Source organism: Columba livia, chromosome 2 (genome assembly GCF_036013475.1).
Source record: "Columba livia isolate bColLiv1 breed racing homer chromosome 2, bColLiv1.pat.W.v2, whole genome shotgun sequence".
Taxonomy (NCBI): domain Eukaryota; kingdom Metazoa; phylum Chordata; class Aves; order Columbiformes; family Columbidae; genus Columba; species Columba livia.
Genome location: NC_088603.1, coordinates 139,908,679 through 139,933,312, shown reverse-complemented (window position 1 = coordinate 139,933,312; position 24,634 = coordinate 139,908,679). Strand labels below are relative to the sequence as shown.

At 42.2% G+C, this 24,634-nt stretch overlaps 2 protein-coding genes across 9 annotated transcripts in view; one reads left to right on the top strand and one right to left on the bottom strand.

Annotated features, from left to right (window-relative positions):
• Positions 1-1,799: 1,799 nt before the first annotated feature.
• On the top strand, positions 1,800-8,161 carry LOC102091669 (cytochrome c oxidase subunit 6C). Its single transcript, XM_065054094.1, has 4 exons — positions 1,800-1,939; positions 3,320-3,445; positions 5,104-5,242; positions 8,042-8,161. Exons 2-3 carry the CDS (start codon positions 3,332-3,334, stop codon positions 5,221-5,223), a joined length of 234 nt encoding a protein of 77 aa, XP_064910166.1. The 5' UTR covers positions 1,800-1,939; positions 3,320-3,331; the 3' UTR covers positions 5,224-5,242; positions 8,042-8,161.
• Positions 8,162-11,075: 2,914 nt separating this feature from the next.
• The window catches only part of VPS13B (vacuolar protein sorting 13 homolog B), a 449,295-nt gene continuing 435,736 nt past the window's right edge, over positions 11,076-24,634 (bottom strand). For all 8 annotated transcript variants that reach the window (XM_065054087.1, XM_065054081.1, XM_065054083.1 and 5 more), the window contains 4 exons: positions 22,255-22,431; positions 19,696-19,798; positions 18,731-18,980; positions 11,076-13,063 (listed from right to left, as the gene is read on the bottom strand). In XM_065054087.1, the coding sequence (XP_064910159.1) occupies positions 12,818-13,063; positions 18,731-18,980; positions 19,696-19,798; positions 22,255-22,431 (776 nt within the window). In that variant the 3' untranslated portion in view covers positions 11,076-12,817. The remainder of the gene's footprint in view (positions 13,064-18,730; positions 18,981-19,695; positions 19,799-22,254; positions 22,432-24,634) is intronic.

Here is a 24,634-nt window from a genome sequence, read left to right as displayed (position 1 = left end):
ACTGAAGTGATAGGAAGCAACTCTGTGCACTGACTTAATGGAGCCGATTATCTCTGCTCTCCTTCCACGGCTCTTCCTCTAATGTATCGTCTATCCTTTTTTTATCCCTTATTTACACAGTCCCAAACTGCTCTTTATACAGAACAATAAGGAGTTGGCTGTATACTCCACAGTAATGACGTCAAAGAATAATAACAATTAGCACTTCATTTAGCATCTTAACTATAACACAAAGATGCCTAGCCAGCAGTATCTCAGGCACATGGGGAAACTGGTCACATAGAAAAGAATTTAATGACCTGGCCAGCCATGAAGTAAGCTATTGAAAACAGCAATCAAGATTTTTTTATTTGCAGATCTAGGTCCATCTACCAAAATATTCTGTCTCACCAAGACTGGCGTTTATAGGAAAATTCCTCATATATAATTTACAACTATAATAGCCACAAAACCTGCTATGCATTTATTCCAATTAATTTTGTATCCTCGTTTTCTGACATTGTGTAATACAAGGGCAAGTTGAGCGTAGTTTTTAAGATCCCCTAGACAACTGTCCCTGCCATTTCTTTCCTGGTTTCACCCAACGACTGCACGAGCTCACCTCAGGAACAGCAGCACCCTTGTGAGCCCGGCTGTTTCCTTAGACCCCCCCATCAGGTTATAGATATATCTTGTCATTCTTTCTGCATGACATCATTAGCATTTGGCTTCTCGTGTTAATCCACATGGGAAAAGCTCTTGGACAGACAGTCTTCATTTCAGTCTCAGCTATTGTAACAAACTTGTCTTTGGTTTGAGGAACATGGTCCAACTTGCATCTATTCAGACTCCTGCTGCAAAGACCATTCTCCCAGCTTGTAGCCATGGCTGTATTAGTTCTCTCTGCACTGTTCTGCTGACTCTTTCCTCTTCTTTAATCCTATCAAGGGAAAAGCAACTCCTCTTCAGGTTTAAGGGCCCGTCTTCTCTGTCATTTGATGTCAGGATCTGCTGGCTTTGGCAAGGGACTACAAAGCTTGAATGAATACCGCCGCTGCACAGGAGGGCCTTCAGGTTTTTAAAGCCAGGAATTTATAGCGTTTACTGTAAATCCCAGAGAGACTCCCCAGGAATAAAAACAATACCACACGCAGGTGGTGATTAGGAGGAAACCACGGGCAATGCGTGCGTGTGCCTGATCTCCAAGAAAGGTACAAAAACTGGCCAAGGCATATATAGAAAGGATTACAGATTGCTTAATTTGTTTCTAGGCTTGGCCAATCACTCTTAGCAAACTCCATACAGATAATTATTTAATGTATTCTGGTATTGCGGCCGTTTGGGTTTAACGGCCACTCTTGAGAGCTCAAAGCGTCGTGGAAGCGTGTGGGTCGGGCAGGGCGGCAGTTTGTGGGGGAGGCGCTGGGCAGTGAGCACTCAGCATTGCCAGGGCTCTGGGCTCCGCAAGGGCCGCGGCTCGGCCTGGACCGGCCCGGCCCGGCCCGGCAGCGTCACTGAGGGCGCTCCACGCACCGCCCCGGCGCTCGGTGCAGCCACAGCGGGGAGAGACCAGGCGGCTGAGCGGCGGGCAGGCCGGCCCGCAGGGTGCTCGCTGCGCCCGCCGAGGGGCTTTAGTGCCCGGGAAGCCTGAGGCGAGGGAAGGGCCCTCACTGAGCCCCTCTGCGCGGCACTGCCGCCCTGGGCGCCGTTCAGGTGGGCGACACGTCCCCTGCCCTTAACTCCGCTCAGCAATGGCGAGGCCGGTCACCCTCCTGCCAGCACACGACTCCCGCGCAAGGGCACACTCTCCCCTCCCCCGGCCCGGCAGTGCGCGCATGGCCGGGTTTGAGCCCAGCCGCTCCCCGTAGCGAGGCCGCCGCCTCCGGCGCATGCGGGGTAGCGGGGCCGCAGAGGGCGCCCGGCCGGCGGCGGGGAAGGACGTTGGAGGGTCCGCGCTGAGGTGAGGCCGCTCCCGCGCCCCCTCCTCCCGCCGCCGGGTCCCCTCTCCGCCCTCGCCCCGCGCCCGCCCGCCGCCCTCGCCCGCAGCCCCGCCGTGCTTCGCGCAGCGCGTGACCTCTGCGCGTCCCTCAGGGTGGCGGGACGGGCCCTGCGGCGGCCGCGCTGCGGGAGGGTGGCGGGGCCGGAGCGCCGGCGGTGAGGGGGCTGTTGCGGGGTCTGTCTCAGTCCGGCTGCGGCGGCGCGGACGGAGAGGGGCCTGTTTGCCGCGGTTCCTCCCGAGGGGAGGCTGTGCGTGGCTGCGACAGCACCGGGGACAGCGGGGCCGCCGCCTCCCGGGCTGTGCCCCGCTGAGCGGCCCGGGGCTGCACCGCGGCCTCCGGCCTCACCTGCGCGGTGAACCCTCGGCTCGGCTCTGGAGAGAGCTGCCTGCTTCAGGCCTTGCAGGTGTTTAGTAAAATCTTACCGAATAGAAAAAAAATAAATCATTTAATGCAATAGGGTTTGCAGTTATTAAAAAAACCCCAAACCACAAACTAGTTTAAGAGGTATGTGCCTTTTGCTTAGAAGTAAATAAAATGTGACAAGTGTTCTGAATGACTTCTGGTACGAAAACCAGGACAGCAGGCCTGAAATGGTACATGATGCAGGGAGGGGAAGATTTAGTATGAAGAGTGAAGGTCAGTCTTCATTTTTTGAGTACTGGATGTAAGGAGTATGAAAACTTACTTAGATTTATGTCATAACTAGGTTTTCCTTTAATGTTGTCCCTTAAACATTCTCATAGAAAACTCTAAATAGAGAGGAGTGCTGTTTCTTATGTTGGGAAGATGATTATAGAATCATAGAATTATTCCAGTTGGAAGAGACCCTCAGGATCATCGAGTCCAACCATAACCTAACTCAACTCTAGCACTAAACCATGTCTCTAAGAACCTCACCTAAACGCCTTCTCAACACCTCCAGGGATGGTGACTCCATCACTTCCCTGGACAGCCTGTTCCAATGCCTGACAACCCTTTCTGTGAAGAATTTTTTCCTGATATCCAATCTAAACCACCCCTGGTGCAACTTGAGGCCATTTCCTCTCATCCTGTAGCTTGTTACTTGGGAGAAGAGACCAACACCCTCCATGTCACAACCTCCTTTCAGGTAGCTGTAGACAGTGATAAGGTCTCCCCTCAGCCTCCTTTTCTCCAGGCTGCACAGCCCCAGTTCCCTCAGCTGCTCCTCATCAGACTTGTGCTCCAGGCTCCTCACCAGCTTCGTTGCCCTGCTCTGTACTCTTTCTAGCACAATCTTTCCAGAGTAGAGTTACAGAAAATTATTTAAGTAGAGCTTCTTGTCCCACAATTCTCTTTTCTCTTTTTTTTTTTTTTTCCAGGAAACAATCACCATGTCGTCTGCACTGTTGCCTAAGCCACAAATGCGCCGCCTTTTGGCCAGGCGGATGAAGTTTCACCTGTTTGGGGCATTTTTTGTGTCTGTGGGATGTGCGGCTTTATACAAGGTGAGATCTTTAGTCATTCAATTATTAACTGGACTCATTAGAGTGTTTTAAGAACTCATAATATTTTTTTGTTGAGATTTGTTTGAGCTGTTCATCAGAAAGCTTTAGTAATATATTTTTGTAAGCATATTTCCAGAACATAAATAAATCTTCCTAATCTTCATTTGAAGAAATTATATGAATAACCTGATGCTTTAAGCTGTGTGATCAAGATCACACAACTCGCGACAATCTAGTCTGAGACTACTCTGGATCATTCGCGCGATTGCTGCCCCTTAACTGTAGATAGTCTGTGTCTCTCTCTGTCACGGTATCTGAGACTCAGGAGAGTTGTCAAAGTCTTATTTTAGAAAACCTGCTCATAAGCAATTTGGAAAAACCATCCATCACACGGAAGGTATCAGTGTGGGGAAGGCTAGTTATGGTCCTTCTGTCCTTTCTTTTGAAGTTGCATGTGGAAATGGAGCATTATATTAAAAAAACCAAAAAGAAACAAAAACCCCAAAACAACAAAAAAAAAAACCCAAACAGTCCACTTACAGATTGGAGCTTGTTTTTCGTGGTCCTTGAGAGATTTCTGACAAAGATAAGAGTGGTAATTGTTCTTGAGTGCTTTTACTAAATAATTCTTGAATCTCAGACATAGAGCAAGCAACACAATTTGAGTTACTGTGGAAGAACTGAGTCTTGGTTTGCCCATTGGACTCATTCAAATACTATTTGCAGTGTTTAAGTACTTGGGAAGTTATTGATAAAAGTGACTAGAAATTAAGTTAATTTCAGGTTGTTAATCACAAAAATATCACAGTTGACTTAAGCTTCTCAGAGGTCAACAAATGTCTGTCAGAAACAATAAGCTTGGACAGTTAAAGCTCAACATCTACTTGACACATCTGTTAAGAGGTAGGCAAGCTTGTTTCTGGTCAGACTTGAAATACTCTTTTTCTCAATAGTCTGTGATTTTATACCAGATTTGGCACCCTCACATTAATACCCTAGTAAGGCAGCAGACCATATTTAGAACAAGTAACATGGATCGTGGTAGTGACTGACTTCATTACGTGTTAGATGCTGCTGGACAAACACCTTGGACTTTCCTTCACATTTTTGGGGTCTTTTTGAACATACCCTTGTGCTTAGGTGCATGAGTATCCAAGGAGTCAGGATTGTGTCTTTTTGTGTTGGTGAGCTGTAAGATTGGCTTGGCAGTCTTGTAAAATTTTACCAGACTTGTGTAGTTGAGGTACAGTGTAGTTCAAATGTAAGACGTTGTTTTAGGATGCTGGTTTATCTGGAGTTATAGTTTGGCAGCTGCCCACGGGCACAAAACTTGCCATAATGGCACGTTTCCCATATAAAACAGGGGGGGACATTGGGCCCGTGCATGTCAATAGAGGTGGAGTGTTTCTGCATCTGAGCTCTGTAATGTGCCGTCCTGTAATGGACTTTCTTTTGAGGTTTCACTACAGCCGTTTGTTTTCCCGACCAATGATCAGGTAGCCTGAACTGTGGATTTGAACGTGAACAAAGTAATGTTTTACTAATTTGAGGTAAAGGCTTTTTAGACTGATAGCCACTGATACAAATCATTGTACTAATAGAAAAAAAAAAGTTCATAAAGCTTTGCAAGCTTTAATTTTCCATGTGTTGCATTCCAGTTTGGAGTTGCTGAGCCCAGAAAACGAGCTTATGCAGAGTTCTATAAAAACTATGATCCCATGAAGGACTTTGAAGCTATGAGAAGAGCTGGTGTGTTTGAGTCTGCGCCACCCAAATGATGGTAACCTGCATTTACAGGTAATAAGCTACTCTGCATTATAGATTTTTCCAGTGAAACATTGTGCTTGTATTTGGATATTCTTCTTTTTTCATCAAACAGAAAGGTGCTCCCAGAGAAAAAAAGATACAGATTGCACTTGAGAGACCTCTGGGTGATAAAAACGTGAAGAGGGGGGTGAGGAGTAAGGGCAGAACAGAAAGCTACAGAATACTTTTTGGGTGATTTGTTTAACTGGTGTGATACAGGAGAATCGCACGGCGTGATGCCTTTCCCTCCTCACACGGCTGTGGAGAGGAGACAAAGCTCTTGTATAAGACCTTGAGATTTGCCTGATATCACTGTTATGTTGATGATGACGACACATCTTGAACTGCTCAGGTTTGGGCCATCTATATCTACTCATCAGCTGCTTGTGGTGGTATGGTGAAGGAAACCATGGAGGGGCTGTTTTGCTCTCATGCATCTTAATGTAAGAGATAGAGGCAGCTTCCACAGATCCTCTTGTCTTTTGAAGTTGGTGAGAGGGGAAGATAACTAGTCATGAGGGGAAATATATTCAAATACATATATATATATATGTAAAATCGCAGTGGCATGCACAGCTCTGTGTACTAATATTCAGATTTTTGCCATACTGAATTAAGCTTGTGAACTTTGTTCACAATACTTCATAATACACAATGTGAATACACAATACAATACTTCACAATACACAATGTGAACTTTGTTCACAATACTGTTTTCCTAGCATTTAACATTGCCTTTTGTTTGAAAACTACCAAACTTAGTTCTCCCTTAGTTATTGTCATAGTACCAGGAAAGAAAGGGTCTTGATTTCAAACTTGCCATAGTTATTAATAAGCATACTCACTAAACTGCACAAGCTCAAGATGTGACAACTTAATAAAGAGTTCCTCCCCCTTTCTTCATCCAGATTTCTTACATTGAGTTCTCTGCTTCTCTTAAAATGACTTCAAACTAATCCAGAATGATAGCTTTTTCATTCTTTTGGAATGTTTTCATATTGTGATCATTATGTGATAATCTGTGGCTCTAATTATCCTGGCCAGCTGGATTTTCTCAGCCTGTTTGCTTAAAGCAGCAAGATTGAGTAAAACATTTGTACTTAACACTGTTAATACTAGATTTGGTTGTGTGACAATCTACAACTACCTGGTTTCTGCATCACACAATTAGATGAAAAAAACAGAGCTCCCGCTCTTCTAACAGATTTAAAAAGAAAAAAAATGTGGCAGTCCCCCTGCCTTCTCTTTTTTTTTTTTATTTTTGTGAGGGGGAGAAACTTCTGTTCTTTAGCTATGACTGCAACGAAGATAAGTAACGAAATGCTAAATTTACTTGGCTTTAATTTTGGTGATTCTGCCTCTGGAGCAGTCCTACTGCTAATATATAGGCACTAATAAACTTTCTTAGACACTGGAATTGCATTCTTCAGTCAGGTGGCCTTCATCAGAGTATTCTGAAAGGCCATCTGGTGGTAAAATCATTTGAAACAAACACTCTCAACAAGGATGCATGTTGAATATTTAATTGGAATCATGAGCAGGACTTTTTTCAGTGCAAATAGAGCACCACTATTACTTTATGTTCCCATTTGCAGCTTAAAAAGAGAGTTGCACATTGTGTGCACCTGTTAAAATGAAATGTTTCCTAAACATTTCTTCCATTCCTTAATTACACCAGCTCAAAAGAAAATGTGAACGACAAATCTTTGTGTGATTTTGTTTGGATGCTGATGCTTCTTATGCCTTAGCCTAATTATATAAGAACTGATATTTTTCACTCCTTCATAGTAGAAGTAAGTTTGGTTTGTGCCTGTACATGAATAAATAAATAGAAAAAGAGGAAAACAATGCCAGTGTTTCAAATGTTCTAATAAGACTGAGAAGGACAAGTACACAGAACAGATGGAAACCATTTTCATTTGCCGTAGTTTTAGCTGTTGAAGTTGGATGGAAGTTGAATTTGATGCTTTTTTAAAGGGTACGGTGGTCGTGCACGCTCTGCATCTCCCATTTATTGGAATATATTCTGTGTGCGGCAGTAAGTAACAGTGGTTTCACCTCACCAAGTGCCTCTTTGAGGAAGGGGTAGGGTAGGCAGGGAGAAGCCCTGAGGTGAGGTGTTCGTTAGCCTGGCACTCCACACCAAGCATGTCCCTGCTGGCCATGTGGGCAACTTGGTACCTCTGTGAGAATTTACACTGTTGCATTTACTTGGCACGGACTCTGTGTGGTGATAGTGCTAATGGAAACAGGTGCAAGTATAAATGTGAGGAGTGTCCCACCTGTATTGTGCAGTGTGCTCAGTGATCGATAGAACAAAGAGGCGAGCTAAGAGTTTGGTGCTAACCACTTGCATGACTCTTGTCATGAGGCACAGCTGGTCTTGGATTTTGTTCAGTGTAAAGAGAAGCAATTTGAATTTGGTTTTCTTCCTTCCTTGGTAGGTTGCTGACACCACTTGTTTCCTCTCTGGCTCTGATCTGAAAGCTGCATTCCTTTCTCTTTCAGGCCCTGAGCAAGACTGATTCAGTTATCAGTGCAGCATGTATAGTGAATCTGACGTGCTGTGCAGTATTGTCCCAGCTCTTGATTTGTTCCATGTTGCACTTCTGTTTGCCACATGAAGGGTGTGTGAGCCTTAAACCATCAGGAAATAACAGGGGGAATTCCTCTGGACTAAACCACCACATAAACATTTCTCTCTGCAGCATTGCATTCATGCATACTAATATGTTTACTTAGAGCATGAAGTTTGTCCAGCATAACTTAATGATTTTTTTTGTCTTGCAGATCCTCTTCAGTCTAAGGAGACTTGATGACCGAACCGTATTTGTTCACTGAATTGTGAAGTGTACTACACTTCAGTGCATGGCACATGCTGGTGTAACTCAATAAATCAAATACATGTCAGTGGCGCTTAGTTGTCTTCTTTAATGTCAAAATGCTTAAATGCTCAGATGCTGGGAAGAGCGGTGGAAAGTCTTCATGAATTGTTCAAGATGAATAACTCTAGTTTTCTTTCCCCCCAGGAATCATTTACAGCTTTGTTTTGCCAAATTCCACTTTTGATAACAAAGTGTATCCCTAAGCAGTTACAGCTCGGTTGTCTTTGCTGCTGATGGGAATACGCGAGAGGATAGTTGTTACAGGAAGGGAGAGGCTGCATTTCTGGAAGGGTCTGTGTTACCTCTGGCTTCAGAAGGTGAACTGACCTTGGGCTGAAAGAATTTGGAGAGAAATTTGGAAATATCTGAGCCAACCTTCTTCATCCTTTTCTGCTGCCATCATGGTATTGACTTCCTTACAGCAGGAAACTGTTACATCAAGGCTTACTTATAAACTACGCAAATGCCCACCCTGTGCATGGTGTGTAACTCAAGTTGGACAGTGACTCTAAACTGCAGGTACGATCACATGTATTGGATGTGCAAGGGGAATGAGGGTAAAAGCAGGCAAAAAAGAGATACTTATTTTAGGATATTGGGGTAATGAAAGTCTTTGCATCGTGCTTCTAGACGTGTATTATTATCTCCTTTTTAATATCGTCTGGAAGGAATCAGCTAAGCATAGTTCTGACCTCCGTTACATCCTGTGCAGTCCTGGTGCTCTGTTTTTCTGCCACCATTGGGCAGAGCCTTTATGCCTGGCCTGTTGCTGAGGCGGGCACTGGGGCTGCAGCTGCTGGCCATGGGTGCTGGGAGAGGAGTCAGAGCTGATGGTGTGAAAGGAGGGAGGGCTTCTGGGGAGCAGCAGGACAAATTAAGCCATCTGTGTTGTATTTTCAGATCTTCACTTTGAGTCCTGTCTGGAGTAACTCTTATTATTTTAAATGGCTCATTAACTACTTAACACTTAATAGGTATCCGCGAGCGACATGTGAACTGGTGAAAGCACGTAAGTAACGTATTTGATCTGGAACACTATTACAGAGCAACATACATGGGATTTTCTTTAAACTTTCCATACAGGCAGTGCTTCTTTTAAGCAAAGAAAGAATTTGACTTTAGTGGTGGAGGGGAAACCATCTAGTAATCAAAATATCCCTGCTCTTATAAATGTAAACCAAAGCTTAACAATAGCAAATGATACCCATTTATCTTCCAGTGTGCAGTATAAACACTGTATGCCATTAAGTACTGACTAACATTTTCTCAGGCATGTCTGCAGGTTTAACTAGCCAGGGGTCTTCAGTCATACTGACAGCTGCCGGACAAAGCAACTTGCTACTGCCAGGTGTGCGGGATAATAGGCCTGACTCCCCTTGCAGTTCTACCCCAGTTGATATGAATTAATTTACTTTTAAATTCTAAGTTTCTTCTAAACAGTTAAAGCCAGCAGCAGTTATTGTTGTAGTCTGTGTTCCTTTGCTTACCATGCAGTGATTTAAAGAAATTACGGTTTTGTGACTGAAGAGAGCTAGCTCTCTGACCATACAGCAGAGCTCAAAGATTTCTCTCGCTACGTGTATTCAGTGTCAACAAAGAAGAAAGGTGAGCTCTGACTTCTGTGTCTGTGCTTTGAGAGTCTCTGGGTTATAATTACTGCTTTCTGTGTATATTATGGCTTCACAGACGCTGAAAGTGCTTCCTTTCAGCAGGCAGTGCCACCCAACCCAGAGCGGCTTTCCGCTGGAGCGGGGAGGGAGGGCACAGCTGGGTACCTAACCTGGGTGTGACCTCCTTGTCTGAAATCAACACCAACCCACCAATTTTGCCTTTTGTTTTTTACTCCATTCTTTTTTTGCCTTTGCCAGCAAGAGTTCAGCTAATGTTGTCTGACAAACAATTGGAGCGGGGTTTAGCATAGCACAGGAAGAGCTGTATGAGTGAGTTAGCCCCTCATCAGCTGCTTGTTCCTGGGTCTGACATCTTCTTTCTAGGAGATGCAGAGATGAAAAAACAAGCTTGTCTGCTCTGAGGCCATTTGCAACTGTCAAAGTTTTTTGCAATATTTATGTATGAAATAATATATAAAACAGAATTGTTTGACCTAAACTACTTTGGGAAAGGTCTTGCCATGTATAAGCCTGACCATGCTTTCAAATTTTTTGGCTGGCTTACTTTATTCTCAAGTGTTTGAGGAATGATTGATAGTTTTGGAAGCAAACTAAAAAGATAGATTTGAAGTTGTGAGCTCTCCAGGTCTAAAGAGCATGATGAGAGTAGGCATGTTGTAAGAGTACACATTGGAGCGCTTTAGCAGCTAAGTACAGGCAGCTGCTCTTTGGACTACTTTGTTTTCATAGTTCACACAGCTCATATGTAGGAGAAGCTGATTTATATGCCGTCTCCACACATTTCCTTACATGTGGTCAGAAGGGGGAGAAAGAACCTGCCTAATGCAGCAGAGATGCAGGCTTAATTCACTGAAGAAGAGTGTAATTTAAGCAAGTGTTTATTCCAGGAGAATATAATTCAAAGAAAACTCAGATGTATCTTAAATAATGGCTGCAATCTACAAACTTTTAGAAATCAATCTGCTGCCTTCCCTCATTTTGTACAGGTGTGTTTGCACCCTCTTGGCTGGTTTGTGTACTACATAAATAATGAGCAGATAAATCTAATTCAAACGGTGACTACAGCACTGTTTTGATTCAGTCACAAAAGCATAGACCTTTTCAGCACTTTTTTTGGCAAGCTAATAATCAGTTTTTACTTCCAAGGCATTGTCGTCATGGTCTATTGCATTTTCTGGTACATGACGAAGTCCAGTGTCCTTCTGGAATCTGATGGGGTCTACACGAAGCGTGAAGGCCTGTCTTGTTCTACACAGTCACCTGTTCGTTCCCTTGTAGCTGAATGACCAAACAGCTCATGAAAACAAGTAATATAGGAATAGCTTTATTATCTTTAAACAATCTCATTATATTACAATTTATCCGCCAATATGCAAAATTAGAAGTATTAAACTATTTTCATAAAATATTCAGGAATGAAGCACATGTATGTATATATACATATACATTTCAAAAATAGTGTTAAAGAATGACTAAATTATTAAATCACTGTATGAAATGTCGATAATGGATGGGCTTATTTCACATTCAGGAAAGGACAGTTCAGATTCCAGACTTCTGTTTTTTTCAGTACACAAAAGACACAGCTTTTAGAAATACGTTTTAACAAAACAGAACTCACAAGTATGCATAGGAATTTTTAGCTATAAAGCATATGTATCTGCTCCTAACTATCAGGTTTTATTCCAGTTCTCGTTTACCAATTCTGGCCACGTTCAGGAATCCCCACACAAAACTCACATCCGTAAGTACACAGGAAAGGAGGGAAAAGTAACACACAGAGTTGACAACCATGTAAGCTTTTGTTTTTTAAAATAAAACTGCCATAGCCAGGTTTGGTTTATAAAGTAATCTAACTGTGCCCAGAGAGAGCGATTTCTTGTCTACTACAAACTGTAAAACATCTCAAAAATAGGAGACTTTGCTCATTTGTCTTGATGTGTTTAACATCATATTCATAAGTCTGTCATGATGGCACCATTAACTATTGAAGCTGTTGGAGCCTGTGGGTCCATACTTTTTGATGAAGTTGAAAAAAAATATCTCGCTTTGCTTAGCACAAACATACTTGAAAGGTCACATTTCTAAATATCCTTGGGTTTCTCTGTTCAAAGATGATAAACATAAAATGAATTAGGGCCTAAGTGAGCAGGTACTAGGTAGTGGTGGCAATCAGAAGGAAGCAAGACCCAACAAGGTGACACTTAGTACCTGCACAACCGTAGCACTTTGAGCTTAAGGAGACTGAAGTCTATTTCTGAAATTTTTGAACTGCATGTTATTGGTCTCCAGCTAACAAGCAGACAATGCACAGTGCCACATACATACTCAAAGTCCTTCTGAAAATTTGATGGTGGATAAAGTTTCTGTACACAGACAGTCTTAAAAATAAATTCATGTTGTAGTTCATGTTTTGTTCTCCAAACCACACAAAGGCACTAGTTTACATTAAGGACTAATGTCCTGCAAAACTTCAGTCAAATAAAGGAAGGTATTTTAAGGTTAAAGTGGTGCTAAAACCCAGCTGTCACTAGTAACTTAAACCAGCCACACCAGGTTTTTCAGATTTAGTGGGGGAAAGTGTTTTGCCTCAGGATGCACATGTTGGGGGAAGTACGTGTGTGGGGGGAAAGGCTCAGCCTTGAGCAACTTTTTACAGCTGACTTATAAACCTGGTTTATAACAGAAACTGGCAGACCCTAAAATAGGATGTAGTAGGTATTGATACACATTTTGTGTGTGTGGCAAAAATGTCTGTATGCATGCCATTTTTTCCTTATTCTCTGTTTTTTGGTTACTGAAAAAGGACTTTGATTGATCTATAATCCTTTCCCCTTTATTTGTTTGCTAGAACACTTTCCTTCCAGCACACTAGTACTCTGGCTAGGGAGCAGGAATGTTGTCAAGATTAGAAAAGCTATTGGGCTTAACGTTATCATCATCTCCTGCCTCCTCCAAAATTATAGGCATCTCTACTTGATGTCGGTTACAGCAGAGAAAGCATCACTTTCAAAATGGTGAAGTATTACTATATTCACCACAGGTAATAATTAATTAAATCCTTTCCTCAGGGCTTTATTTTTCACCATAGTGAACTTGCTAATGAATACCTGGGCAAAAACTGGATCAACCACATATTGATATGTTTTTGTTATGGTTGGAAGGTGTTCAGCAGGCACAGTTTGCAGCGCTGGCACGGTGGTGGCGCTGGGACTGAGGTGATAAGATGTCTTTGTGATGTACTCCACGAGGCGGTTGTACTGTTGTTCTGATAATCTCTCTCGCGCTCCATCTGCCTGGAATCAGATAAGATAAAACAGTTACTGAGTAACTGACAGTAATGAACTTAGTAGTAAGGACAATAACTTCCACATTATTTTCTGCAGTTAAAAATCTTCCTCCCTGGAATCTTCATAAAACACTTCAATGGCTGCTTTAATCAGCAGAGTTCTCCCACAGTTTAGAGCTTGGTGGATTAGTCCTCTCCTTTGCTGTTTTGGCCACTTCAGAGAAGCTCTAATGCTGCCACAGAAAATTTAAGCAGTGTCTTTTGAGAACTTCCGTGACGGACACCTTGCCCAAGAGTACATCTTTAAAACAGATCAACTCTTTGTAGACAGGAGAAGCATCTGAGCACCTTTCAGAAAATGCCAGTAGCTCTCGGCAGTGCCTCAGACAGCAATTCTCATTAGCAAAACCTTTTTCTCACAAAGTACAACTGAAGACAGCCCACAGCTATATCCAGGCAGTTAAGGTTTTAACTTAATAATAAAAAAAAAAGACTAGATAGAAGTTACCTGACAAGTGAATGTTCTACAAGGGGATATATGAATCTGCTTCTGGTAACCAAAAAAGCCATTCTGGGTCAGAGGACCCACACAGTTGCATTTTTTTTTAAACAACAGGCTTTTACTAAAGGTTTGGGTGTGCTGTTTCTGGAGAAGAAATATTAGGGTGTCTGGGCAAACTGCCTTTTGCACCACCATGAGCTGGAAGAAATCTTTTGCCAGCTGAGACATGTAGAGGTTCAAGCAAGAGGGATGCAACTTACCCACCTCTGTTGGAAAAAATACAGTAAAACAAATAGTGTCAACAGAAGAGTGAAACTACCATATGGTTCCAACCAGATAAAATATTAGATTAAAAGCCATGGGCAAGCCTGGCTTTGGAAGTTCTATCTGTTGTGCCTTTTTTTGAAGAAGAAGAAATTGAGGATGACTGTGCCTAGCTTGAGAAGGCAAAGCAATGCAGGCAGGCATTGAGCTATTGAGCTAGTTGCATCATTTCAACAAAATGTATTTCAGAAATACCACCATGGATGCTGCAGTGGTATCACCAGCAAAGTCATTCAGAATAGAAGTTATTTCCAAAATATGACAACAAACAAAAAGGCAGAAGCTATCCCAGGCTAGGCTTTGATGTTTCCTTATTTACACTTGGGGAACCAGTTTCATTTCTGTAGGGTTTCAAATGTCCTTCTTTGTTGGATGCCATGCTAAGGATTCAAAGACTGCTGTCTTCTCACTGTCTTTCAGCCAGTTTTACACATGCCTCACGAGATGTGGTATTTTCAAACAGTGCCACTGATTCAGTCTAGCATCCAGGAGCAATATCTTGTCACATCTCTGGACTGCAAGGCTCATTTTAAACAAACCATTGCTTATTTGAAGAAAGAATTAATATGATTGATAGACAGTGACAAATGTAACATCCAAATCAAAACAGTCTCCTCTAGTTTTTTTTACTGTGCCTTTGGAGATGGATTTGCTGCTCAGCAAGTAGAAACACTCCTGTTTTCAATCACCACCGCAAAAATGCTAAAGGAAGCAGACTCGTGAACAAGCTTAGAAGCTCGAGGTTGGAGCCTACACCGAGAAACAGTGGAAACGATGAAGTGGGCAGAGGAGGGTCTGGTTTCCATGAATGACCTTGGAGGAAAGGGAAGATCAGAAGGCAGGATGCTGCAGCAGCCCCACGGCTAACTGTGGAGAATGGTGTCTGAACCACGTCTTCAGTCTGGTGGCACAGAAAAAGCACCTCAGCAGTCAGTCCATTTTACCAGTTAAAAGGTGCTGCTTTAGTGCATTTCTATGTAAACAGATTTTAAGTTTTGGGGTAAATCTTGCCTGTAGGTGGCCCCAGATTTTTTCCTGATTTCTACTTCTAGGGCAGTAAGCCCAGGTGAAGCTGGGTTATAGTTCTGCCTCCACACTGACCAAAAAACCCAAGCTACCAAAGGCCATGGAAAGGGTGCTGGAATCCCACTCCCCCACGCTTGCGAACCCACTCTTCATTCAGCCTCAGGCTGTATCCCACAGATACAGCATCGTTTTTCAGGAGGAAAAATTAACTGCACTTGGATGGTCTTCCAAAGTAACTGGGACCCTGTTTGCTTCTAGAGTGCTTCATCTGCAACCAGCTGCTTCTCCAGCCAGTTTCAGTTTAGCTCCTATTGTCAAGACAACAGAAACTTGGAATTGCTGCTATTCTACATTTTTTCCTAAGTGGGACCTAACACTGTTGCTAAGTGCCTTTGCTCACTACTTTGAACAATTACAATATTAATAGCCAGATCATTCAATAAATCCAAACTTAGTCAAGGGTTGCTTAATGCACCTGCCAGAGGAGCTAGTAGGCCATACTTCTGTATTAAGAACTCCAGAATTTTTCTACAATTCCTCCCAATACAGCTTATAAATAACAAGCCTTCAGCAATTCTAACCCTACAGCGGCCACAGCATCTTTGTTGTGCAGTTGAGACACGGATGTAGCCCTGAGGGGCTGATTTGTGTGCACTGACTAAGGAGATCCAGTTCTTCAGGGCTTTTTTCACGGCTCTGAAAAATCCAGAGACTCATTTTCAGCTCCAGCAATGCAGCACATGTAGCACATCATCACAATGACATTTGGGAATATCTGAAATTCCAGGGCCCTTCAATTTCTCGCTGTCTTCTTGATATTATGAGCTATACCAAGAGCAGCTGGAAGAGCAGGCCTTTTGAGTTTGATGTCTGTCTGCAACCAAGCACTGTCTCAATTGCTTTGGAAGAGAATCCAAGTACAATTAATGCTTCCTTTTCAATAACAATGTTGTCAGTTCCAGAGTTTTCAAGAATCCATCCAGGCTGTTCCTAGCCAGATGGATTAAGTTATATATTGTGGAGGCGAGCAAACTATCAGGCAGACCTATCACGGAAGGAGTCAAAATACGCTCTATAACATCTCTGGTGATTACAGCTGTAGGATAACTCATGGTTTGTTTCCTAATAGTTCCAAGAAGCTGAGGAGAGAGAAAGTGAGAAATTGTTTTGGGCAGAGCTGAAACAAAACTTTTGGCAATTATTTTTGTGAGCAATAAGACCAAAAAGTGATTTTTAGAATGTTGAAATGGTTCCATTTGTTGTATTATTTCTAGGATCTTAAGTAAATTAATAAAGAAAAATAGACATAATCTACATTACCTCTATTTTGCTAAAGTCACCGTAATACTTTGGTTGACCTGACTGGGTCTTTTCCAGCTACAAATTCTGGCCATCTTTACTAATGTCATCACGTACAGACATGTCTGCGCTTCAGCTGAGGACACCTTCAGTGCAACAAGATGGGCTATCGTGACTGTTGAGGAGTGGTGTCTGTTTGGGTGTAGGTCTGCGGCTCGGGGGCTGCTCACCTGCACGTCGCACTTTGCTGCTCCTGAGCCTATTTGTCCTAATCACCGAGTTTTTCTAGAAGCTCTTGTGGGGGAGCTGCAGGAGGGTCCGGGCTCCCAGAGCACTGCACACAACACCCCAGGCACCACAGAACTGACCTGCTCAGCTGCAGAAAGGAGATTTCCCAACCCACTAAGGCAAAACCGATAATAACATTAATTACAAAAGAATATTACATAACTAGGTAATTTGAAAAACTTTATGAAGGTTTTGAAATATTTTATTATGTAGCTGCCTTAGCATAAAAAAAAACCCTAAACTTTCTTATTTTTGTCTGCCTTACTTTCAACTGCTCCTCCTTACAGCACATAGCTTTAAATTTTCACACAAATTTCAGCATCAGCATCTGAATATTTTGCCAGGTCTGTTCTGTACAGTATCACTTAGCTTTTGCTGTCTTGCTATTGCTGATTTTGCTGCACCTGGGGCACAGGCACTCTTCACCACTTTTATCCGGCCACGCATTTCCACTGCATTCTCAAGAGCCTGCATCAGCAAACAGGTTTGTGTGCTGAGGCTGGGTGGCTCCAGGCTTACAGCTCCTGCCATTGCTGCGCCACTGGAGTAGGAATCCTGTATTTCTATCCAGAACTTCAGGAAAAAAAACTTACATTTGGTCCAGTACCTCCAAAGCAGGTCATGTTCACTGTGTGTGCTGGCATGGGTATGTGGGAACGCTGGACGCTGCAGATGCCATGATGTAGGGTTGTGCTGTGCCAGGAGCCCTGGGCATTCCCAGCTGCAGCAGCTGTGGGGACCAGAACTGGACTTCCCTTCCCCCAGACAGGCAGCCCCTTTGCCTCATCACCCTTTTGCAGCGAGCTTTGGGCAAGCAGCCCTTCCCCCAGAGCACCAGCTCCTCACCCCTTGGAGATCCAGGAACAAAGACAAGAGCCATCACACTACAGCCTAATACAAAAAGTCTGGGCTGGTGCTAAAGTTAGGGTGGGTTGAGTGCATCAAGCGCCCTGCTTCCTCCAGGACAGTAGCTCTGGACTGAGCAGGATAGTCTGGATTCAGTCTGACATGTGCCTCCAGCAACCACACAGCACTCAGGGATAAAAAAGCTGAGCTTTGCCCACTTCCATCAAAATTTAAGTAATTCCTCATGTAGCTTTGTGGTGACAGAAGGGAACTTGAGTCAAGAGCATTCTGTGAGACTGAGGTTAGTGGAAAGACAATACATATAAATAGAGAATTCAGCACTAAAAAAAGCTTTCACCAAAAAACCCAAGCCTTGTCAGGACACAGAGGAAGTCCTTGCTGTGCTGCAGTCAGTGGCAAAATTCTTCAGTGACTTCATCAAAGATAGGATTTTATGGAAGGTGCTGAAGCCTCCCCCTACTTTTTGGCACACCTCATACTGCATAGGGTTTTACATGTGTTTTTTTTGTATATTTGAAACAGAGAAATTTCTGATATAGTAGCCTACAAGCTACCTGACACACTTTTGTGAAAGAACAACTGGGAATGTGTGTTTGTTTTTAAAATGCTCTCTCATATGATTCCACTTGAGAATTTAATACAATAAACATTGTTTCCCAAAAGTGTAAAAATATAACATTCTTCTACCATTAAAAAAAGATAATTCACCCAAAACCTCAGTATTCAAATGGCTTAGAAATCTTTCAATATGAAGATGAAGGATTTGTGCTCTTAGTGGCAAAACACTTGGTACATCCAATCTCAGCAAAAGAACTGATTCATTTTGGTCATCATTTGCAGAAGAAGGAAGATCTAAGGAAGTCAGCCCAGCTAGCAGCCAAGCAAGAGCACTGCACTGGAAGTGGCAAGATAAGAAACGTGCTGAAAGGAGCATCCATCAGCGTCACTGGACTGTTAAACACAGTTCACAGAAAAATAAAAGGAACTGTTCCCACTGGGACTTTGTATTTTGGCAAGTCAGCATTGCTGCCTGTGCCTACAAAGACCTCACACACATGTAGTCATGAGAACCTCTTCACAAGAGAGGTGGTGCCTACCAAGAACCCACACTGCCTCTGCTTTTTCCCTCAGAAAATTGCAGTCACAGATATGAAATGTTATGATCAATAAGAGAAGAGAGGAGAGGAGACAAGTCCCTTTTATGTAAAGGGCAACACAGTCAACTCTGAGGTGTGTGAAAACAGTAGGTCCCCTGGTTTGGCACTTGGACCTCCGGCCTCTCGACCCAAAGCTGAGCATGCCCGTTGCCAAAAGCATCATCATCCGTGTAACTTTATCTTCAAATGAAAATCATACTCAAGTCTTTACCTCCAAATCAGAAGGTACTCTCTGCTGTTTTAGCTGCACCTTCAGCAGGTCTTTTTGCTGATCATCTTCCAGGCAATCGATTTCAGTCACGGGGAACGCCTGCTGCTGTGTGTCTTCGCTGATGCTGACCACAAAGAGCACCTCCGAGGTGAGCAGCAAGCAGCCTTCATGCTGCTGGCCTGATCCGCTCACAATCATGACGTCTAAGGCCATATGGACCTCTGGTCTTCCTAGAGACTGCAGCATTTTCCTGCATTATCAAGAAAAAATGAGAGAGGAAGAAGGAAAAAAAGAAAAAGAAGAAAGAATAAAAGAATCAAGGAAGAAAAAAAAAAAGTAGTCAGTGTTATGCTTTGGATCCTCCAGGACTTCTTTTGATCACTAATGTCTTTACTTAAGCCTGTAGCTATCACCTACTAATAGAAAATAAGTCAGGAAATACAAAATAAGCCAGGGAGTATACTCCAAATCTCCATTACTGAAGGATGTAAGACTTAAGATTTAGAGAATAAATGTGAAACTGTTATTTATCAAAACTCCTTAATCATTCACTGCAAAATTGGCCTAATAACCATGCTAGGTCAGCCTATTTCCCATCCTAATAGAAAAATTACCCTGAGAAGGGGCTTAAAAATTCAGTGCAGAAAATCAAGCTATCTTCACTAACAGCTGTTTCTGGAGATGTGCAGTATTTTTCTTGGGCTCAGTACAATGATAAATAAGTAAGAACTCACTGAATGCCATTAAATAAAGATCAGGTCTGTAGTTCCAAGGCTGGAAGCAGATCAGCAGCCCATCATTTGCAGATTGGGTTTCTATGCACTACCTTTGTGTTTAATGTTCCCAAACAAACTGCCATAACTCAGCCTCTCCTAGGGAAGCAGCCTGTTAACTTGACCACAGGCCAGAAACCTATTAATAAACAACGTGGATGTAAAAATGAGCAAGTGTCTAAATAATTTTACCAGACATATTTGACGTGGCTATTTGGAGCCTGCTCAACATGTTGATCATTTGGATGAGAACGCTGCTTGGGAAGCTGAGAAAGTCCAGCTCCGTGCAAAATACCTGCAGCAAGAGAATTTGAGATTTTTAGTAGTTGTTTTCTACAAAACGGTTACATGTTGTAGTGATGTCATCTGTTTTGAGCAGTTCATAAAACAGTGCAGATCCAAAATGATGTCACATCTTTGGAAGCTAGAGTCAAGATAATTCATTAAATATTACAATGCAAGAGTTGTGCACTTAACCCCAGTGATCTTGCATTAGCAAGAAACAAAAAAAACCCACTGCTTATTCTAAAACTCAGACATACACTCGCAATCAAGAGAAACATAATGCTCCTGAGATCCATCATTTCAGAGAAGGATCGGACACATCACTTAGGATTTATGTAGAAAAAATCAAGACCATTGTTAACATTCTTGCTTAATATTAACATACTTCCATATACGTGTCACAATCGGTACAAATTAGAAGGCACGTTTTCTTAGATACTGTATTCGAATGTTCAGTTACTTAATCCAGCTGTTAGACACAGATCCATACACATTTATGAGATCTCCCGGGGCATCTGGTTTATTGTGAATTCTTCTTAGTGCTAGCACAGAATGGAGACTACAAGATGCAGTTAAATGGCTTTCTAAACAGACGATCGAAAGCTGAAGATGATACAGTATGTATGCTTTTAGATGGCTTGTAAACTTTTAAACTTGAGCTATGGGCACCAGAAAGAATGAGTGGGTTGCAAAAAAATTCACAAATTAAGTAGTTTTACAAATTTTTACAAGACAGACAGGAAATAGGTTACACAGCAAGCACTGGGGTTAGAAGGTTTAGTGCAAAGCTACTCTTTAAATAAACAAAGTAATTTTCTTTTGTCTAATTAAGCATTCCATTGAAGCAAAAGGCATTTTTGCATAAGGGTGTCAATAACTTAGATTCCTTTTTACACAATGGATAATAATTCAAACAAAACATCAGCACTGAAAAAAACCCTTTAATTTTTAGCACACATGTTGATGGTAATACTTAAAAGCAGCATCCCAGTTGTAACAGTTGGCTTACCGAGGTTCTCAGCATTATGTGAGTGAAAATGTTATTTACAGATGGAGAGAGAACATGTGTTTACTTCTGTGTGGTCCCCCACCCCTTGGTCCCCCCAAGAGGCACGGTCCCACTTCCAATCCAGTTGTGGGTAAGAGTTACTTGAACTTTGTGTTTTCCTCTCACGCACTGTCAGCTATTATTGATACAGTTTTTATGTTTTTTCCTGGCTAACTCTTTTTGTCACATGCTCATGGAAAACATGATGTCTTGTACACTGTATCTACCATGAAAAGTGTCCCTCTGCTGTTACAAGTTTCTTGATAAAGACTGCAGCAGAATTAAATCTAGGAAGAAAAGTGTCACAGGCAGCAAAACCAACAGCCAGCTAACAACAGGCAAACATTTCTGATTTTACTGATACAGGCTTTACACTTATGGGACGCATCATTCAGAAGAATAGAACAGTTATTATTTACACTCATGTGAACAAGATAAGGCAATTATTTGAAAGAATTGTAATAACTAAATGTTGAATTATTTCTTTAAATAGATTGCTTCATGGAATGAGCTCTGAATGTAATGGGAAGCGTGGAAACAATCTCCTGAACTTAAGTCCTAGGAGAACTACTCGTATTCTAATCTACAAATCACAGACATAAATACTGCTAGTGATTAAAGGCTTAAGTCTTCAAGGTTTGTTTGGTGTAATTACTGAAGAAAAATTTTTGACACGTTGTCCTTGTATCAACAGGTGTCCCTGCTTTTCTTCCCCAACTGCCCTCCCAACCTCCCTTAATATATCCAGACCAACAACTTTGATTTATTGATACTGGAAGCAAATAAATTAGTGTATTTTGATATTTTATCTTTCACAGTTTGTGGTCGTCCATAAGTATTCACATCAATCTGAAGAGATTCACCACCACCGCCACAAAGTGCTCAGTCTAGCTGGAAACCCCACCTCTGGTGGTTAAAAGGTTACCCGTATATCCAAAACCAAGATTGCCTTTTCCCAGCTCTCCATTTTAATGGGGATGCTCCCACTACATGACTCACTTCTTTCTCCCAGAAACAAAACTCTTTCTGTAGAGACAGCATAGCTCTCTCCCTGCCCTAACGGCTATCTCAAAATAACCTTCTAATTGAATATAGTGTTGCTCTAATACTTTCATGTCAAAACCTCTTTTGTAAGCACATGTTTCTGTAACTAATTCTACTGTATTCCAAGAATTACTTCATGCATTCTGCATTCTGTGTTTCTGTGGCTGTACAACACTGATCGGTAACACGAGAGAGAAGCACAACATGATGGTTTTTAAGAAAACGAGCACAACGTTTATAACTATTCAGTGGTGGCATTTCTAAATCTTTCTCTAAGTCACACAGCTACTGAGATGGGTAAGTCAGACTTAGCAGGTTGTATCTGAAGAGCACTTTAAAATTTAAACAGAAATGTTGGGAAAAGAGAAACTCACCATAACCTGTCTGGGAGACGAGCTCGGCTGCCCCTCCGATGGGCTTTGTGAAGACGCCCATGATTCCTTTCCCCACACCTGAGATGACCCCTCTGGCTTTGTGCCCAGCTGAAGCTTGGGCCTCTGATACTCGCTGGAAGTTCTGCATCGGCTGATCCACGATCCCAGCAATTGCACCTGAAAAAAACAAGAGTCCCCAGTAATTAGTGGAGATTAATACTCCAGAATAAGAGGAAATGTTACTACTGGAGCTGAATGATGCTTGAATTACAGACTGTACACCACCCTTCTTATACAGCTATTTAGCATATGACCAATTAGCTAAACAATACTTTAGCTTCAGTTTAAATTGAATCTTAACTTCCTTTTTTTAATGCTTTTTACTTTTTTAAACATTGTGATCACTTGACAGCAAGTTTTCATCTTTCAAGTACTTTCACAAAATGCTTTTGCTGAGTGAGTTTAGCTCATTCTGTGTAGCAATTCTGAAAATTCTGGGCTTGGAATAAAATCCACCAGTTTTAGAGGACTCGAGCTGTTATGGAAAGGAGATTTTCACGTAAGCCTGAGATTGACTTCATGAGAATAAAAACTGCCTGTATTCAATAGATCATTTTTATATTCTCTTCCACTGCCAGAAATGTTCATAAGCTAATGCAACTTTTGATATATTGCTAAGATTAGCAGAATTAGACTTTGAGACTTTTTGTTACTTTTCTGTGAAAACGATCATATTTTACTTTAATGCACACGGGTCAAACTTTTACAAGTGACACCGTGACCTTCCCAGCTTTTAGTATCAACAGAGAACTCTGACTTAAATCTTCCTAAATGTAAACAGGTATGTGAGGTGGTACATTTCTTTGATCTTGAGTTTACTCTAGCCACTTAACCACAGACATCTCCAGTTATTGTAATTTTGATAGATAAGCTATTTGGAAATCGCTAAGAGTACAAGGATCGGACAAAGTGACATCAGTTAGGAAACGGTCTGCCTGATCCGAGGCTCTTTGCTCAGTGAAAAGCAAGTTTGCAGGCTCTCGGGTAGCTCTCAGTTTGCAGCTTCAGCTGCAAATACCGAGATAAAACAATTATTTAAGGAGTAGGACAGAGTGGCACCCTGGTAACCAGGCATTTTTACTGCAACCCAGACATCTTTGAAAATTCTGCTTTGTGTGTGGAAGGAAATCCAGGCATAATTCCACAGATTCGGACAATCACAGCTGAGGTATTTGGCCCCATGTGTTTACCAGCGTGACACGCACTAGTCAGCTAGCAGCTAACTGGCTTTCAGATGGTTTTAGTTACTGTTAGTGGATAAACGGAGAAGTTGCTGACTTTGAACAACAAGAACTCATATCGTACATGTACACTGGTATTCTGTCCAAAGAAAAGATGAGGATGAGAAGCAGCACACATTTCCCCAGATCCTTGCCCCTGGGATACTATCCATCAGCAATCCAAGAAACTTGCATCCCCCATAAATGACTCCCTCTCCTCTTAGAGAGACTGCTTCCAACTTCCGTATGTGTGTCCTTTACCGTATATTATTTCTCCAGAAAACGCTGGTCTATTTTTAATGTGATACCCAGTTTTTATTGAGCTCAGTCACTGAAGCCAAGTGTGCAGCTGAACGTTCACCCTTCGCACCACAAAGCCGCCTTAATGCCATGCCATGGAAATGATACAATTTTCAATTGAATTCTGTTTCGTCAGTACTCACCAGCTGTTCCTGCTGCTTGACTAAAATAATACCCCAACACCACATTACACAATTGGGATTGTTTGTCCAGTCTTTTCTTTTGTACAATTGTGATGCATTTGAAGGCATAAAACAGTCCGTGGTGTTCTGCTAAGTTACAGTGTTATGTTACCCTGTGACCTCCTTCACCCTATCTATCGAGGTCATCCACAGCAACTGCACTTTCAGAACAGAAGTTATTGCCTTATTAAATGTAATCCACCTAAGTCCTAGCACTAGTAAATTATTTACTGCAATACACTTGAGCAATGTTACAAGGTAATAATAAATAAGAGCCTACTCCAAAGGACCCGTGGTATGCTCCAGGCACTTCTCAGCTGGAATTAGGCCCAGAGGACAAGGAAACAAAATGGAAACCGCTGTGACTGTGTTATACAGGATTATTTATATAGTACCTCAAATAATATATAGCTTAATTAGCCAGTTGTTTAGTACTTCCACACTTTCTGTTATTCTGCCATTTTATTCATGCTCTGAACTTGTCTGTGAAGCCATTGCATTTTTGCGTGCCAAATCCTTCTGAAAGTGCTGTCTTTCTGCCTGCAAAACATGTAACCAATGATCTCCTCTTCCCTGTCTGCTCACCCTTTGTAATCTCAAATTGCAACTCACTGACAT